The 18,931-nt window shown below is 38.9% G+C and overlaps 1 protein-coding gene across 1 annotated transcript in view; it reads right to left on the bottom strand.

Moving 5' to 3' along the window:
- Positions 1–452: 452 nt before the first annotated feature.
- Positions 453–18,931, bottom strand: part of ATP6AP1 (ATPase H+ transporting accessory protein 1) — a 57,727-nt gene continuing 39,248 nt past the window's right edge. Inside the window, exons 7-10 of the mRNA XM_054204912.1 lie at positions 13,901–14,142; positions 13,241–13,294; positions 6,411–6,648; positions 453–1,774 (exon numbers count right to left, since the gene is read on the bottom strand). Of these exons, the coding sequence (XP_054060887.1) occupies positions 1,565–1,774; positions 6,411–6,648; positions 13,241–13,294; positions 13,901–14,142 (744 nt within the window). The 3' untranslated portion in view covers positions 453–1,564. The remainder of the gene's footprint in view (positions 1,775–6,410; positions 6,649–13,240; positions 13,295–13,900; positions 14,143–18,931) is intronic.

Below are 18,931 nucleotides of genomic sequence, written 5' to 3' on the forward strand. Positions count from 1 at the left end.
TGCAAAGAAAATGTGCCTTTCTAACACAGCCTTTTTGTGTAGATCAAATGCCAGCATTCTTGGAAGTTTTGAAAAACATTTGGGAAAAATATTACAGCAGAGGAGTCACCTCTGCTAGCTACATGCCAGCTTTCATTTTGTTTTCCCGGTCAGGATTGAATGATTCAGGAGGAATAGCTTCAGACAGCATTTAATTTACTTCTTTGACTGCATAATAAAAATGTGACATCCAGGAATGATGGGTAGAAGCTATTGTTGGTTTAGTTAAATAGCAGATTCTAACTGTCTTTCCTCTGTATCATTGTCCTATGGCATGGATCAAGATCAGAAAAGTTAGAATTTTTCTCATGTTACAAATGTGATTTTGTCAAAATGATATTTTTTTTGTTCTTTCACTACTAATAGAACATGCACAGTCATAACAAAACATTACAGAAGAGAGAATGAAGATGTTATTTGTACCATTTTTTTACCAATTTATTATTGCTCTTTTACTATTTCCTAGCTTTTCATAAGATATAGTAAATCATTCCATAATGAGATTGCCCAATGAGAAGATGTAGCATCTTTCATTAATCGCAAAAGAATCCAGCACACTCTGAATGTTTTCAGGCTTCTGAAATCGAGATGACAATAAACATGCTCAGACTTAAACAGTACACTATCGCAGTGCTTCTAATGACTTCATATTTTCCTTTTTTGTACAAACTTCATAACTATTCCAAAGATACCCGGAAAAGGAGGGGTGCTAAGAAAATTACCTTATCTCTGTTAAGGTGCTGTCTGGATTTTAGGTTATGACCTTGAAAAGTTGCATTCATTGCCATGACACCAAATACAATTTTGTGATCAGTTTGGACAAGGACCTATCTTGCTTAGTAACTCCATCAGCTGTTCATGGCTAAAACAAACATAGGAGTTAGTGTTACTTAACATTATTCTCACAGGCATAAACTGACATTCAAGGGAAGGTAAACCTTAATCCATCCATTCTCATTTGTGATACCACATCTGAACAAAGTGATGTATTTTGAAAAGACTTTTCAAGACCATTTATTTAGTGACTTATACTTTGTTAGTTCTGTACTTTTCTGGGTGGTTTTCTCAAGAGAAAAAATGCCAAGACGCAGTTCAGCCTTCTTAAGATGTAGCGTCAACATGATATACTTACTAAAGAGCTGTTAGAGAGACCAGTATTTTCAATATATAGTTTCTTATCAAAGAAGTTATTCATCCTTCCCATTTATGTCTGTTGCGATATCCCTTTTTTGCCAATAATAGTTAATCTGAAGGCAGTTTGTACTGGTCTTTCTAATAGCCAGATAGAGTAATAACCTCTACAGCCTCACGTTAGATCCTTAACGGAGAGAGCTATTAACAAATGATGGCAATAACAAGCAGAATTATTATTGTTGCCAGGCATAGGTATCCTTTTTATATGCAGTTTAATTACCCCTTTCTGCTATGATATCTTTTCAGGTTACACATATTGTGAAGTAAAAGGTTGTAAAAATCATAAATATCAGAAGAGGAAAAGCTGGAGCAGCATTAAATCAGTCCATGGCTATTCTGTCTGAGGAACTGACAGAGCTGGACCTTTGGGATCATCAAATCTGCTGTTTGTTGTGAGCTGCATGATCATATGGATTCCATAGGTCAGGATCCACAGTAAAATTATAGATGTCACCAAGCCCATCCAGATTCCAGGAGAGAAGAAGCCTGTACAGTCACTTGCATAGGAAAACTGGTTGTTTTCAATGTTGAAGCCTTGAATCTGAGAATGAAGAAAAGTAGATAGATGAGTGCAATTAAACATGGAGTGGAGGCCCTACTTTCAGGATGTAATTACAAAAAGCACACCTGTTAATTATCACTCACACTCTGCCCATTAAAAAAAGAGTGGGAACAAAATCCTCTGCATAACAATTTTCCAGGTGCCCTTTTCACCCAGGAAATTAAAGATGCAGAATTAATTTGTTTGGCAAGAGGGAGGTTTCCCGCTTCAGAAGTTTGTGTTACTTTTAGAAGCCCCAACGGGGACGTGTGATCAGTATAGCCCAATGACCGCTTGAGAACCAGGACACTCAAAGGCATGAGAGTTAAAGCCCCCACAGATCATGGGATTTGTTGAAATACTCTGGATTTTTAGCTAATAACCGCTTGACAAGCAGAACTCCTGAAACCTACTTTAAAATCCCTCTAATGAAGATGACCTTTTTGGCTGAGTTTTAGTGAAAGTTCAAGGAGAAAACAGTTGTGAAACCTTTCTTCCCCCCTCCTTACACATCAGAGACTCAAAACAGGAGAAAGGGCTTCCTTTATTGAGGTGTCGGGTCTGTGTGGTCTATTAACATACGAAACCCATATAAACTTTTCCAGCAGCTAGATAAATCTGTAACGTCTCTCTTTTGACTGGATTCTGGAGGTCTGCCACTGGCTGAGCTCCTGCCATATTTTTTTCCTCAGAAAAATCGACTAATTTGGGCCTAGCCACCAATTTTGCAAAAAGTGTCAAGAAACTAAGCACCTTTGAGACCATTATCCTTCTAAAAATTCTATTAAAACCAGTCAAAGGATTAGAAAACTATGAAGAAAGGGAAGACAATCCCCCCTCTAAACCCATGCACATAATGACATATGCACTGATTCCTTCAGAAGAAAGGGAATCTGGTGGAATGAAATGAAGGAAGCAAAGAATTAATCTGATCTGCGTTTTTGAGTCTTTCTTAAATAATTTTATAAAGAAAAATGAAGACTGGGATTCTTACATATCTGCAGATTCTTTGAAATGGGTGCGTAAGGAAAGGACCAAATATCATAAATCCACCAGTAAAGAAATAAGACCTTAGAACTGACTATTTTCTATAAAATATTATAGAATAAAATAAAGAAAGGATTATTTCATTTAAATCACTTCCCTTACTAGGCAATAAGCAAGGAACCAGAAGATTGTGGATTTCTACTTTTCTGTGTTCCCACTCCATGATTACTCGATGCTTTATGATAAACTAAAAGGAAAGCTTTGTGGTGCTAAAAGGGTTTGTACTTCCTAGGAAAGGTGTTGGTACAAACATTGGAGAAATTAGCCTGTGGCTTGCATACCATGCTACTCTGGGTTTGAGTTCATTCATGGCTCAGGCACCTAAAGTTAACGTGTATGTAATATGTGTGCGAAGACCAACGTCTATACCTTCCAGGATGCTGATTAATAAAACTATTATCATATGCAGAACTATGGGCTATTTAGGTGCTGTGGAGGTGAAGACAATTTTAGCAATTCAAGCATTTCTGGGCCTTTTAGAAGAAAGTCAGATCTTTCCAAGTCAGATCATGGTACCTAACCTGCAAATGCTGCCTGTTTCACTTTAGGCAGTCAGACTTCTGATTAAAGCAGGATTAACAAAAATAAGCTTTTGGGTTAGATAACAGTTTTAGAAAATACAGGTGATTACCAAAGCCTTCGCTTGTTAAGCCACCGCTTTGACAACAGATGAGAATGTGACTAAGAGTCATGAAATGTAGTCTGAAAGATTTATTTACAACAAAAAACCGAAAGCAGGTGATGATTTATGTCATTTATGTTCAAAGAATGGATTGAAATTCTGGAAAACAATACACACTTGTTACTACATTTACAAGAACTCTCTGAAGCACTTAACAGGTATATTTGGTTTAGAAAGGCTTTACCACTTCTGATTTAGAGCCAGAAATACTGAATTTTATTATGTCAATCCTATTGGGGCTTTTTTGAAGCAGGATTATGCTTATTGAAGCTTTGAGGTGAAAGCTTTCATTGTACGTTCTTAAAAGGCTATGTCTCCTTTTAGGCCGGAGATGAAATATATGCAGGGTTCTTCTATTGTTTTCCTGAAGCTTTATCATTTCTGTGGGGGTGTTAGATTCCAGGTGGGAGATAAAAATGTGACTCCTAGCAGCGTTTCTACCTATAGAAAAGTTAAAAATACTTACATGCGATTTTCTAATTTTTATGAATGTAAATGCCTTTTGGGTATAGGCCTCTCTACTGCGGAAGTTTTAATTTTAGTGTTTGGACAAGCGTCATTTGTCTTGGTTATACTGGTCTGCATTTACTGTTAATTTTGTAAAGATTTTTTTGAATGGAGTTTTCTCATCATTTAACCTTTGACAAAGCCTTCAAGTAAAATCTGTTGTTTTCATGCTTCTAAAAGGTACACTGAGCATCTAATTTTTGAACTTAGAAGTATTTAACCACAAAAAATCCTAATATTCTTGGTTTCAAAGTTTTTGGCAGTTTTTCTTAGGAACAAAGAGGCTTCTAAACCACTATGTCACACACTAAAGAAAAGCAGCGCTTTTGTTGGCAGCCTCCTCTTTAACTTCATGGACAAACCTGAGATCCTCAAAAGGATAAAAGGTATGACGGTAGAACAACCAGAACAACCAGAGCAGTTTTGGTACTGTGTACAGCTACGAGTGGTGACATCCCAGGCTACGGGCATCCCACAGAAGTTCTTCAGGTGGCAGTGACTGAGCTATCTCGAGAACTAAAGTAAGAAACTGCATCTGTTCAGCCTTGCCTTGAAACAAGCTGTACAAGGCTTCACTGTGCAGCCGCCGTGTCCTTCTAATACAGCGGTACCATTTTCAGGTCCTAACAGAGCAAAGTGCAATTGTACCAGCTAGATTGGCATTGGATCCTGGTTTCTAATTCATTGCATAACATTGACATGAAAATCATGTTCCTCAGTTTCAGTAACAAGATTTTGTGCTGGCTGCAACCACTGAGCACATCCCATGTTCTTTTTATCACTGCGTAACAGAGCTTGGGGATTTCCAAACCTCATTCTAGAACACTACTGATATTGAGATCAGATTTCACTAACTATCGGTGGAAGATACCTGGAAAGGTATGATCTAGTTGAGATAGAACTTAGAAACAAGCCCAGAATGGTGACTTTCTGTTTTCTCACACAACACAAAAGATCAGACCAGGACTTCTGCGGTTGTGTTCCGTGCTTACGACTTGATCAGAGAAAAAGGCCTTTCCCAAGAGGAATTGGAAGTTCTGTTGTCTGAACAGTGGAAGCAGCTGCTGCTCTAAATCAATAAGGAAGGTGGGAAACCTACTTCTGCTCTTGATCCAGACCCCAGTGAAAGGTTGCCTACTAAGGATGGAGCAAAGCCTCTCTCTAAGCTTTGAGAAGGCAGCAGTATCAATGCATATAGAAATTCAAGGAAAAAATACGTTGTAAGTGGATGCTTTGTATTTTCATAGCCCATGTACTTTCATAGCCTAGTGATGCCAAAGTCTAACTTCGAAGAGTTGATGTGGTGAAGTACAGTTGCATAGACTCAGGTATCTTCAGGGTTTTCTATAAAAAGTACCATCAGGAGTAACCTTTACAACATTGGTGCGTATCACATATTGCTTCTCAAAAAAACTGTGGAACTTGATCCTGGAATTCGTGGAAAATAAATCTCAGCACCAATGCTGTTCCTTTGAGATTTCCATTGTTTAAGCAGAAATGCCAAATCTGGACTCAGACTATTGAGATTTGGTTTGTTAACAAAATCATAAATATAATTATATCAGCATTTGTCCACAGTTATCATGGGGTAGCTCATCTTTGACAAATAGAAGTCAGTTTGGAATTATTCCTATCATTTCCATGATCCCTTTAATCAAAGAGGTCCCTTAGTGCAAGAGCAGTTTAAGATTTAAATGTTGATGTGTTTCTCCCAAGTCAAGATCAATGCTCAAAATAATAAAGATCCAATCATCTACACCTCACATATGCTGTACTACAATACTAAATATACAGGAAATCTATGTCTCATTCAAGAAAAAAAAAAAAAGGCCAACTGCTTTCTTTCTGGGCCATGCGGGACTAGTATTGCTCCTGATTGAAGTCCATGGCAAACCTTCCATTAAATCTAATTGCAGCAGGCTTTGTTTCTGTCTGTAGGAGTACAGACAGTCTATGTCACTGAAAACAGTAACTGCACTAAGCTGTACTTTCCCAGGTAAACAAAGTGCAAAGAAATCAAATAAAAGCAAAGTAAGCAGCATAAAGCCACCCACCTAAGAGGCCCATGTTTCCAACAGCAGCCCAATTCATTAAACAGGCATGGGGACTTAGTCATTCTTTGCCTGATTAAGCGCATTTGGTTTTATTGGTTTTTCTCTTCTGTGGACAACTTCATAGTTTTTTGTTTTTCAAAGCTGTGCTTTCATGTTCTTATTGTTCAGCAACTGGCGTCTTTTTTACCCCTTTATTGAATAGCTCACCTAGGGGGAACGGCTTTTCTTTTACATTTTCCCTCAGGCTGAAATGAAAGTGAGGGCATTATGAATATGTGTTGTTCAACACTGACAATAACAAGTAATCGTTCTTGGAATTATCTCTGAAATGTCAATGTGTACTCACTTGCAACCTGGAAATGAAAACATCCCAGTTTTTTGCCTCATTGTTGGACGGAATCAGCCTTGCAGGATAGAGATTGCTTGTTCCCACCAGCTGACAATGAAATGAATACTCTGCAGGAGCAGAGATGACAGAAACGTTAAATTTAGCAAACTTTTCTCCATCTTGTATGATCTCAACTGAATCTAAAGTGAACCAATTTCTAGCCGAGCCTCCATAGAACTTGTTGGTCATTAAAAACCTAGAAAGACAAGAGAGAGAAAAAAAAGGTCAAAATGACAGAAGGAAAAAGTTAACATTCATTTGATAAAGTACTGGTGGCAGATAAAGGTTCGCCACTGCTAGCTGCAAACATCACAGTTAGTATCTTAGCTTGGCCTCCCACGTCATTAGGATTCTTCATAAGTGAAGAGATACTGTGAATATGTTTTTACTACTTCTTAGAGTCTCATCTCACAAGCACAGCTTTCCATAGCTGTGGCAGGCAAGGAGCAAACGCAGTTCCATTCTTCAAGGGCCTCTGCCAGTGCCGCATTTCATCAGTTACCAACAGTTTATAATCAGCGGAGCAGAACCTGAGAGACTGTCAGTAGGCCTGCAGTGGCGCTCAAGAAATGTTTCATGGGATTTTTTTTTAAAATTGCTTTTATGATAGGTACAGGCATGATAACCATTCTGATTTATCATTGCAATTCTTCCTTGGCGCAGATGCCTAAATGGCAATTTGCCTCTGCAAATGCCTGAATTTGCAGCAGAAGACAGTTTTCTCTCACTGGAGGGTGGGGAGGGGTCGTCTGCCCTAGTTTCTCAATTTGTAGCGTGTTAGGCACAAATAAATATTTTCTCATTTTGAAAAAGCCTGTGTATGTGCAGTATTGCAGCAATTTCCAGTGCTTTATAATCATGGGATTTATATATATGTTACTACCACTGCAGCCTGAACACCTCCCAGATGTTCTGAAACACTACCACTTTTTACCCAGTTACCTTTAGGTATTCAAGTTATCTCATAAGGAGATGATAAGCTTTTCTCCTTATTGTATGTTGCTTAGTACTTTAACCCTACTTGGTCTATGTATGTATTGTTCTATATAGTTTGCTGAAGACTTTTTTTTTTTTTTGCTTATTGATAACCACAAACAATTTAGAAGTTGAATCTTTTTAGCAATAAGTGGGACTGAAACGAAATATTCTGTCTATCCACAATGGGCAACACTGTATGTGAATTTTAAAATTTGGGGTAATACTTAAATGCAATTATGACAGGTTTGAAAAATAAGCAGTCATCTATATATGTGGCACAATATAGAACAGTTTATGGTCTATAGGGTATATGTATATACAGAGAGAATATTCTCTTTTGTAAAATACTGTTTGTTCAAATCAGTTGCTTTCAGTACCATGTCATTCATACAACACTGAGTCTAAACTCAACACAAACAGTGCTCTTTAGGATTAACACGCAAAATCTGACAGGTTGGGTTGCTACAATAATTGACTAATTTTTTGTAATAATCTCTGGCTTTTGATTCATATAACTTCACAATCCTCAAGGGTTTAGAAATGCTCAGTAGGAATCCTAGAAGTCAAAGCGTCATTCAGGTGAGAAAAGGATGTTTTGTCTTATGGCATTCCTTATGTTTTGAGCCTAAACAGCTCGTTCCATATGACATTCAGCTGCAAGTATTAGTGAAAAAGAAAAAAAACATTTTAATTCCATCTAGAAAGCTTTCACAAATATTTATGGAAAATATTTTATTGTTATAGTGATTAAGTTACAAAATTAAAACATGTAATAGCCTAGATATTAATTGCTTTTTCTGATCTAGAGCACAATCAGAATAGAATTTCCATGGTGTCTCAGTAGCAATGCTATAGGCACTAACTGAAGGCCAGTTATAAGCACAGAGAAGTTTACTTAAATGTTCATGCCAAGCAAAAATGCTGGGTGTGCTCTGTACTTCCACTGAGAAGATAAGAAAAGTGGTAAACAAGGAAATTCTTTGGAGACTCACCATATGAACAAACAAGTTTTATAAGACTGTGTATGTAAGTACAGTCTATGTGACCTCCGAGAGAACGGTGTCTCTTCACGTTGCACCAAAGACTAAAATCTTACGTTTCTTGCAAATGTATGAGAATTAAGATTCTAATTAGTGACCTATGGCTCAATTACTAGAGAAGCATGGTGAACTGAATAACACAGGCTTTTACCCTTAGCATTTTTCCAAACTACTGATATTGAATAGCCTTCAACAAGCACGCACTTAACTGATAACTGGTGCCACTAGAATTCATTAAATTACAAAAAAAAGACATTCAAACAACAAAAATCCATAGAATTACTTCATTTAGTTTAATATCTTCTCAGATGAGTAGATAGCAAATAGAATGAGCGCAACATAGCAATGAATGACAAGGGGAGGAGAGAGAACAAAGATTTTATCTGCAGAACTGGAAGTACCTTGGTTTTACAGAAAATGCTGTGTTCATGTTAAACATTAGAGCCAATACAGGAAGGAAACCTTCACCCGGACATTATGTACTTGATGTTTTGTGGCACAAACAATTCCTGGTCATAGGCCAGACTCCCATTGTGCTAGATAACCATATGAACTCTAAATGCCATCACCTGTTACTGATCGCCATCTCATGTGGCTATTCTTTATGAGGACAGCTGTTTCTGAAAAGGAAGCTAGCTGGAATTACTACTGTTTCAAAGACACAAAGAGAAACACAACTGTTTTAGGTAAAAGTTCTTGGGTCAATTCTGTTCTCTCATATGCTATAAGCAACAGCAGTCAAGCACTTACCAATGCAAGTGGCAAAAACACTAGGAAGTTTTGTCCACCTAATGCTCTGCATTTCCATCCACTTTGACACCTTTTCCCAGAGAAGACAGACAGGTGCTTGACCAGCTGGATGTCAGCAGCTGCCAAGAGAGCTGACATTATGCTTTTTCCAGCAAAAGCTACTGCCCACTGCTCCTACCCTTGGAGCAGCAGTCGTTCACTTTCCTGAAGCCAGCACAACTAGAAACACTGTACTACCACCCCCTACAGCTCACCTCTCTGTGGCAAGCACAGGAGGATCATAGAATCGCCTAGGCTGGAAGGGACCTTTCAGATCATCTAGTCCAACCATCAACCTAACTGACAAAAACCATCACTAATCTAAGCACTATGTCTACCCATCTTTTAAATACCTCCAGGATGAATGGGACTGCTGTTTTGCTGGAGGGAGGAAGAAGGAGATGACAGCTGTTTGCATAGGATGAAGCAGCTATTGCAGCTGAAAGTAGGAGGTGGGACATGACCAGCTGCTCCACACGAGGTGGTAGACTAATGGTGGTAAGGGCAGGTTCTGGATCCAGCTCATGCTGCTGAAATTAGAGCCTCTTTTATTGAGAAATGAATTGAGCTATTTGAACGTCGTCCTCTCTAGTGTCACTTTCTGTCTTCAAGGGATGTTCTCCTACACCTAAGTAAATGGCCTTTACAGGAGGAAAAAATGCAGTCATGGCTCTAAACTCTCTTCCTTCCCACCTCTTTGCCCTGCTTGTGTCCTGTCTATTGAGGCAGACTGTAATCTTACCAAGGAGTCATCTTGATCAGGAAATGTAATCAAAGTGAACCAGAAGGGGAAAACAGAGGTTGTAATGTATCTGTGAATTTTAGAAGCTCTTGAGAATAGATTTGCTGAGATAAACAAGGTGAATAAAGTGTTCCTGAATGATTAAAAGATCAACGGATTGTTCTGATTCTGTTGAGTATATCTTATTATTTGCATTATATGCCATGCAATGTTTTATTAAGGCAGCTAATAGAGGCCTAAAAATGACATGATTGTCTCTTAGATCAAGAGATAGTCCAACATAAAGTAGCACAAATAACCAGGTGCATCTTTAGCAGAAAGCTACCTTTATAAAGACTTCTGAGGTGGTGTGGGTAGATGCCAACCAGCAGCCAAGCACCCATGTAGCTGCTTGTACATTCCCTGTCCCCAACAGGACGGGGGGTAGAATAGAAAGAGGGAAAATAAGGAAACTTTTGGGACAAGATAAAGACAGCTTAATACATAAAGGAAAGAGGAAAAATGGTAATGCAGAAGCAATCACTTGCTACCTCCCACAAGCAGACCAATGCACAGCGAATGCCCGAGCAGTGACTGACTACCCTGGAAGCCATTCACCCACCTTCTTCCTCTACTCCATTTTTTATTGCTAAGCATCTGTCACACATGGAAGATAATCAATTTAGGCATTTTTGTGTCTAAATGCCCCGAGAGGCTATTAAAAACCTATATCACACCTAGACCAATGGAATAAATCAAATTCTTCTGCAAAATACAGCCAGCCTATGCTACTTTAATTAATCGCTGGGCTTGACAGCGCACAGGACTTCACCTACTCTCTTTTCAAGTCCTCACCTGTTGTGGAGCCTGAGTTTCTTATCCCAGCTTCAAGGGCTGTTTATGCATTTTGATATATAGTTAATAATGTATTCAAGTAGAAGCACAGGTCAAGAGAAACTTTGTGAGTATTTCTGCCTTTACTATAACAGACTTAAAGGATGTAAAAAAATATTCCACAATAAGAGAGAAAACATGAACCATTCACCTTTTGTACTGATATTCTCCTTTAATTTACAGTCAGTCTATCTGCAGAGTTGCTCCAAATTTCTTCTCTTCAGATGCACCTCAGATTCGTGACCACATTAAAGTTTTCTCCCAATAATTAAAATTATAAGATTTTAACAAGCAGATGACTAAACATAAATCTGAATAATCCTCATTAAATCCTTATGTGTGCACTAATATCACATTTGATCTTCTTATGCCTGATGCAGCAATCAAAATCTAAGATAAATGTTTTAACTGCCGAAGTATTTTTTTCTATAGTAGCATCCTAAGTTTTACAATTTGCTTTTCTATAGTTGAGCAAAACCTGTTGACTACTTTAAAGAAGACAACCCCTCTGAGATCTATCAATTAACTTGGTAGCTCGTTTTGCAACACAGTGTCACGCTCCACAGGATTTTCAAGTGCTTTATGATTCATATTATTTTCTTGGAACTGCAATTTTACTAGAAAGCATGGTATTATGTGGAGGATGTCATATTCAGGACAAATGTAGAAATCAACCAGATTCATTCATACAGAAAGAGATTATGGGAGAGCAGATAAGACCTGCACCGGTATGAGCAAAGACGCAGAATGAGAATCCAGGGAACTGCTTTGGTGGGTCTGTCTGTACGAGATGGAGACAGGAACAGCAGACAGCGGAAGACAAGGAAGCACCAGGGAAGCATTAAAGAAAGCAATTATTTTGTGACTTGGAGTAAAAATAAGGTTGCAACTTGGGCAGAGTCTTGGTTTGAGAACAATATTTTTGGAATAGGATCCGAGGAAAATGTTTCCTTAATTCCCCGTGGTGCTTAGGGAAATGCGTGCACCTTTGATAATTTAAAGTAGCGAAGACGAGAAATGCTTGACTCCATCACTAAGGACAACAGTCTCAAGGATCTCATACAAAGCTAACTACAACAGTCAAAAAGTAAAAATACTATACTAACAGCAATCTTATCCATACATTACATTCTTTCCCAAAGCCCTAGATGCTTGGGAAGGGAGGGGAGATGTTAAATAACAAAGCATGTTTGGTTTTTTGCCACCTATCATGGTCTCTCATGATGACTGAAAGTGTCTCTATGCTCTCCAAATACAACTCCAAACACATCACTGACTTTGTTCAACACAAGTACTTCTGGGGCTCCATTTCCCTGAACGTAGAACGTCCTTCTATCTTACTGTAAATAATGCTATTTACTCATTCGTGCTTATCATCTTGGCGCCCTGTGCCTCTTTTACTCTCCTACCAAAATGTTGTTCAAGCTCTGATTGTCTCCTGCATTATTACTTTAAACTACTTCTTTTTGGTCCTTGGATTTCAATTTCCCTTATTCAAGACCTCAGAAGCATTTGAGATGGACAAAGCCATTTGTCCTTCTGCTGCCCAAGCAAACATCCAGCTCATCCTCTGACATATGCAAATTTAATTCAGTGCAAGTTCCCCGGCCCAAGTCCTTCCCAAATAAATTTAAGCCATTGACTGAGGTACCTAAATGAAAAGAGCAGGCCACATTATTCTAGCCAGAGCTTAAGAAAATAATTTTAACTGCTGTTCCTGCTGCTGAGGGAAGAACTGAGGTTTGTGGACCAGCAGCTGTATGGCAGCCCTCAAACAGTAGCAGATGCTTTCCCCATCCCCAGAACCCACTAGCAAAAGCAACAGCAGCAGGTTCTCCCTTTAACTTTTCATCCCAAGTCTTCCCATTCCCTAACTTTTCTTCCCTTTTCTCATGGTAGAAGAAATGTAGTCTTGTCACCATCCATGGAGCAGAAAAAGTACAAGTTTTTGCACCCCTCATTAGCCACAAGCTAGCTCTGACAGACTACGCTGGTAACCCACACAAGGACTAAATACAACCCTGGCCATGCAGGTAGACTTCAGCCCCTAAAACTGATCACAGTTAGGTTTCCCTGAGATGCAATTATAGTCTGATCCTGTTAGCAAAACAGGATGTTTCATATACCAGTACCTTACAGTATAGTTGTTTGCCTATACCATTTTCTCAGAAATCTACCTGAGCATATTTATATATTCTCTATATAAAGGCTGTATTATCATTCTCCTGTATAGTAACTCCTCAGAACAGAAATCAACCCGTAATTTCAAAAACATTTTCACTTAACTCCTCCTCTTTTTTTAGTCCTAATTTACAAACAGGCTTTGTAAATCACAAAGGTATATTTAAAAATAAACCATGACTTACCTTATCTCTAGGCTGCTGATTTTATTCACTGGCTCTGTGTATTTTAATGACAGTCTAAGAATAAGAAACAGATTTTTAATGTTAGAGTAGTCAGCTTTAATTAGATCAGTGTGACATTTCAATCGGAGGGAATATTCTAAATCAATACGCAATTACAAAAGTCATATAGCAAAGGTTCAGTACACAGAAAAATATGACAAAATATTTATATAATTTTTTTTACCCAAGAGCAGGTGCTTCAAAGTAAAGGAAAGCAGAGATCATGTTTCATTAATATATTTCCAGCTGAATTACTACCTAGTAACTGGCAATACTTTCCTTCAAGGGAATTTTACAATGAAATTATGATCTCATTAATGCCAGTGGAGATGTCTGTGATTGTAAGATCGGGCACAGGGAAACCTGTTTGGACCAAATATAAGCAAACAAGGAAGTAAGGAATGTAAGAGGAAACAAATTTTGACAAGAAGAGCGTGCATCTGAACAATTTCTGTGGTCTTGACTCAATCTCTTTCCTCTAAGAATACCCAATTTAGTATTTTTTTATTTTGGATGCTTTAGAAAAAGAAAATTAAAACAGCATTAACTTGAAATTGTACCATTTCTGAGTAGCTTTCAGAATCACACGTACTATAATATGAAATTTCTTGTGCTACTCACGTTCTGTTGAAGTCTGAGCACGTAGAGGAAGAAGTATCCACAGTTTGGGTTACAAATGTTGCATTTGTCAAATCTATAAGAACTGAACTGTTGGCGTTGAGGCTGAAATTACTAGCATAAAAAAGGATGCATGTTCCATTTCCGGTGGTCACATTCAGAGGAGGATATGATAAATTGTCTTCTTCCTCAGTGGCCATTAATTGCCGCCTTAATTCCCACACTACATCAGTTCTTCTTGAAATCTGGAATAACAGCATAGTAACAACTCATCCCTTTTGCAAAAGATAATATCGGTTGAACACAGACCTTCACCATTCTGTACTATGAGCATCCGTCCTTCTTAAATCCTCAGGCAACCTCAATATTTATTATTGTCTGTCTGTTTAATTGGCAGTGTGGAGGCAAAGGTTAACCGAGGTTCCAATGGTCAGGTGTCCACAGGTGAAAACAAGCATCACTGACATTGGGCAAATGAATGGAAAACCACGTTGTTAATGCTGCCTTAAGATAGTAGCACCAGTGCTATCAAGTAAAAGAATTTATTTCTTTTTACAGAATATACTGAAAGAAATTAACTTTTTTTCTGTGATAAAATCACAAGAAAACTTCAACTTGCCAGTTCAGTGACCACCCCCCTTAGTCACAATAACAGATTTTCCACTCTTCCTTTTAACACACATAGAAAGCAGGCTACTTAACTACAGCAGTGTTATGTTTAGACTCTCCTGATGGCTTCTGGAAAAAGAAGATCTATGCTTATTTGTCTGATATAGTGAACTCCCACAAGAGACTTCACTGCATAGACACATTTTCTTTTAGGAGGTTTCCAGGAATTCCCTTTAATAGGTAACGCCTTTTTACAAATGCGCCCAGGGCACCCTTGGTAAAACAGTTGATATCAATGTTAAAAGCTAGCTGATCTTATCAGACAAGAACTTAATCCTGTTGTTCATATCTTACTCTTCACTTCTTACTCTGTTCACATCTGGGCTATTCCATCTATTTTTAAGACCCATGTCAATTTTACAACTTTGTATTCTACAAGCAGCCTCTGCCCTTGGATAACTTTTGGATACAAGACATGAGAGGCATCACAGGGGTTACCAGAACTATAATTATGTGGAGCTATTGCCTGGAACCACTTTTAACAGGTTTAAAGACAAGCAAGGACCATTTTCCAGTCTGGAACAAAGGCTATAATATCGCTTTATAACCTGCCTGTGGAGAGGAGCCCCAGAAGATTTTGTCACCTTAACCGCTGCTCTCTAAACGCTATGGGCCATCTGTTATTTACGGGTCTTTGCAGCTACCTCATTCTACGAACAAAGCAGAATGGACTGAGTTAAAAAACTTTGACTAAACGCCCGAATGAAGATTGCGATCTTCCTCTCCCATACATGCATACTTTATGAATTTCTTTTTAATTCAGAGTAGTGCCTTTTCAAATACATCAGAACATGAATTATTTTAAATGAATACCATTTTCTTTAAAAGAAGAGTGTACAACAAAAGAAAATATTCAACTTTCGATATAAAACTTTTAATCTTCCCTTAGGCTCTCCTGAAATGTAATCATTTTATTTCAAACTGAGAGGAAGAGCTGAAGTCTAAATTATATCCTGTCTAACAATTGACTTCACTATGTGGGCCCCGCATATCGTCTAAAGAGGGCTTTAAAAACCACCTGCTAATAGCTGAAAACAATGCTACATTGGAGACTGTGATTGGGCTAACTTGGGGGATTAGGTTTAAGTATCTTAAAATAAAAAGAAAGCTATTAGAAGATAATCATGAGACTACAGCACAGCTTTATTTCTCTTGCTCTGCTGCCAGTACTTTGCCGAGAGGCTCTCACATAAAGATTCCCTTTTGTCTCTGAAAAAGCATATGAACCGAAAGAGCATTTGCCTGTGAAGAAGGGGTGTCAGGGACTAAGAAATCGACTAGTTTCCCGTGATTAAACTTGTTTGAAAAAGTTTACCCATGCTGAAGAAGGGAGGCAACACAGCTTGCCAAAAACATTTATAAAAGTGGGCTTTGTTTTGGTCATACTGTTACAATGAGGGACTGAGAGTCTGGTAAATTGGTAAATGGAACTCCTTGTGAAGAACAAACAGAGAAGAATACCACATCCTCGAAGAGGCTGGAGGAACCGATAAGAAGCTTGCAAAATAAATGGGGGAGTTGCAACAGCTTCTGCATTTATCTTCCCTAATCCACACAAAGAGATCCCTCTATTATCAGCTCAAACCAGCCACTGTACACCACTACGAACCACCCAAAACCTACCATGAAGACCCTAACAGACTTAATGCGCATGTGCCAAGGTGATGAGAATATGGAAACGAGTCCTGGAAATGTAAAGAATATGGAAATGAGTTCTGGAAATGTAATGAATATGGCAGTGAGTGCTGGGAAATGTAATGACCATGCGTATTCTGTATGGATATAAGTCTCTGTGAATCTTGCATTCAGTGGACGCGTTAGGTGGAGAGATCCCCCATGTCCCCGGTGCTGAATAAAAGAATTCCTACTTCTTAAGACTACGTTGGTGTTAAGAAGTTCATTCCCGATTTCAGTAACAATATTTGTGGCTGAAAATACAGGCAGTCATGCTATAGGCAGCTATAGGCAGCAGGATGGCTGCACCAGGCACCAGGTCTATAAGAAAGCTGGAGAGGGACTGTTTGCAAGGGCATGTAGTGATAGGACGAGGGGCAATGGCTTTAAACTAGAGCAGGGTAGGTTTAGATCAGACATTAGGAAGAAGCTCTTTACAATGAGGGTGGTGAGGCACTGGAACAGGTTGCCCAGAGAGGTGGTGGAGGCCCCATCCCTGGAGACATTCAAGGCCAGGCTTGACAAGGCTCTGAGCAACGTGATCTAGTTGAAGATGTCCCTGCTTACTGCAGGGGAGTTGGACTAGATGATCTTTAAAGGTCCTTTCCAACCCAACACATTCTATGATTCTATATTCATCCTTTCAGCCTGGAGATGCATTTCTCTGAGTTACCTGTGAGTAACACAGAGATTCAAGAAAATTTAGTCTCAAGGATGGAAAGAGGACACCCCAGTCTGGGACCCACCGGGGACCTGAAAACAGCAGTCGCTCCTTCCAGCTGACCTGCAGTGGGACGCAGAGAGCTCCCCCCGTACATCCCCGCCTCTTCGTTTCTGGCACATTTTCTTTTCCTTTTGTTGCTGCACAAACATGAGCTTACTGAATTAAAATCTTTCTCCCCATGCCCTATATTTCATGCTAAACTATAAATGACAAGACACTTCCTTGAGAAAAGGATTATATTTACACTGAATTCTTGTAAATCAAATTAGATTACTTAGGAACAAACTATGGTGGCATGTTTGTCAATCACTAAACCATATTTTATCCTGTTAATTAATGCCCGCTTCGCCCTTACCTAATCTGAACCATGGGATGTGTGAGTCACTGCCTTATTCCTCCAGATTTATCAATGACATTTTTGATCTCAGATATACAGTGAACAATCACAAGACCTGATTAAATGAGATACAGAAAAGAAAGGGTGCCACTTACATTGTCCTAGACCAGAATTGAACTCTGTAATTACTAACTGAACCTGTAATAGAAGTAGCCTGGACAAAATTCTTCCCTTTGGTCTGTTCCGCAAGCCTCCTAATTCAGAATCATCTCTCTTGGAAAGGAGAAAGACAGCTGACCTGGCAACATTTTGATGCACCAACATACCGATCTTTTTCAAAGCAAACAGACCTTACGTCCAAAATCATTCATTTGTTTTGTTGCTGTCTCTGGGCTTTTGTTGGCTGTTCCAAAATAGAATGGCTAGAGACAAGAAAAAAGATTCGGGGCCCATTTATATGTTTGAAATTACAAACAAATATAAATCGAATGGTAGCAAACACATATCAGAAAAATACAAAATACTGGGAAAATAAAATTTTCATTGGCTGAAATGATGAATGGTAATGAACCACAGAAACAGGCTACATTTCACACTAGTTTCAACGTGGGAATTTTGGATATCAGTTCAACAGATGGTTCTGCCTTCTTTTTCAGTCTTGTACTTCTTGACTTTTTTAGTGCTATGTTTAGGTGTGCACATCAAGAATAAGAAAACTGTTCTGGTGGTGCTTGTGGCTCCTTTTCCTTTCTAACAGTACGGGCCTATGACCACGTCCTCTCTGCGGAGCTGTTGCTCTTATTGCAACAGCTCGGGCAAGGGAAGGTCTTTCTGTACTTTCAAGGAGGGAGACTAGGAGGAAGAGGGGTCCACTCCCTTTCTCTTTTTAGGTTGTCTCTTAGCCTAGTCCCTGCCTTCATGCTGTACTGTGCACATTACAGTGCATTCCCTGTATATACCCTACATAGATGGCAATTGGTAATTTTTCCAGATTTAGTCATAACATGATCAAACCAGTTGTTGGAATCACAAAACTACATAGAAACCTTAGCTTCCAGATACTTCTTAATAGGATCAAACTTCACAAATGCAGAAAAGAGACTGAAAATATTTATGGCATGCAGGTATAGACAAAAGTTCAAAATGCATTTTGAAATGGGAAGCCAAAGAATCCTTTTGGGTCGCTTACAATGGCTTGAGGTGTAACATCCAATGAAGGGACAGCAGGCACTGCAGCTGCTACCATGGCACCCCAAAGATAAATACCTGCTGTCTCAACCAGGTTTTGGTTTGGGTAGCTTGAACTGCATCTACCATACTGTACCATCAGTAATTCTTTTGACAGGATACCAAGTTGTACGCTTGCATTTTCTTAATTCGCTTTACAATCTTTTTTTTTGCAAGATAGCGCTTCAAAAATGACACCAGGAGGCTGCTGTGTGCTGAGTGCAGCGGGGGCTACCCCCACCAGAATGGCAGATCATGCTGCTTGCTGGGGTTTGGCTGTGGCACATCTGAAGCCACTCAGCATTCACATCCCAGACAAGCGGCAGCACATTTCAAATCCTTTATCTGAAATAACCATTTCAGTTTCCTTCCCACACAAACAGGTCCGTTTTCCTCCATGTTT

The sequence above is a fragment of the Rissa tridactyla genome, chromosome 1 (genome assembly GCF_028500815.1).
Source record: "Rissa tridactyla isolate bRisTri1 chromosome 1, bRisTri1.patW.cur.20221130, whole genome shotgun sequence".
Lineage (NCBI taxonomy): Eukaryota > Metazoa > Chordata > Aves > Charadriiformes > Laridae > Rissa > Rissa tridactyla.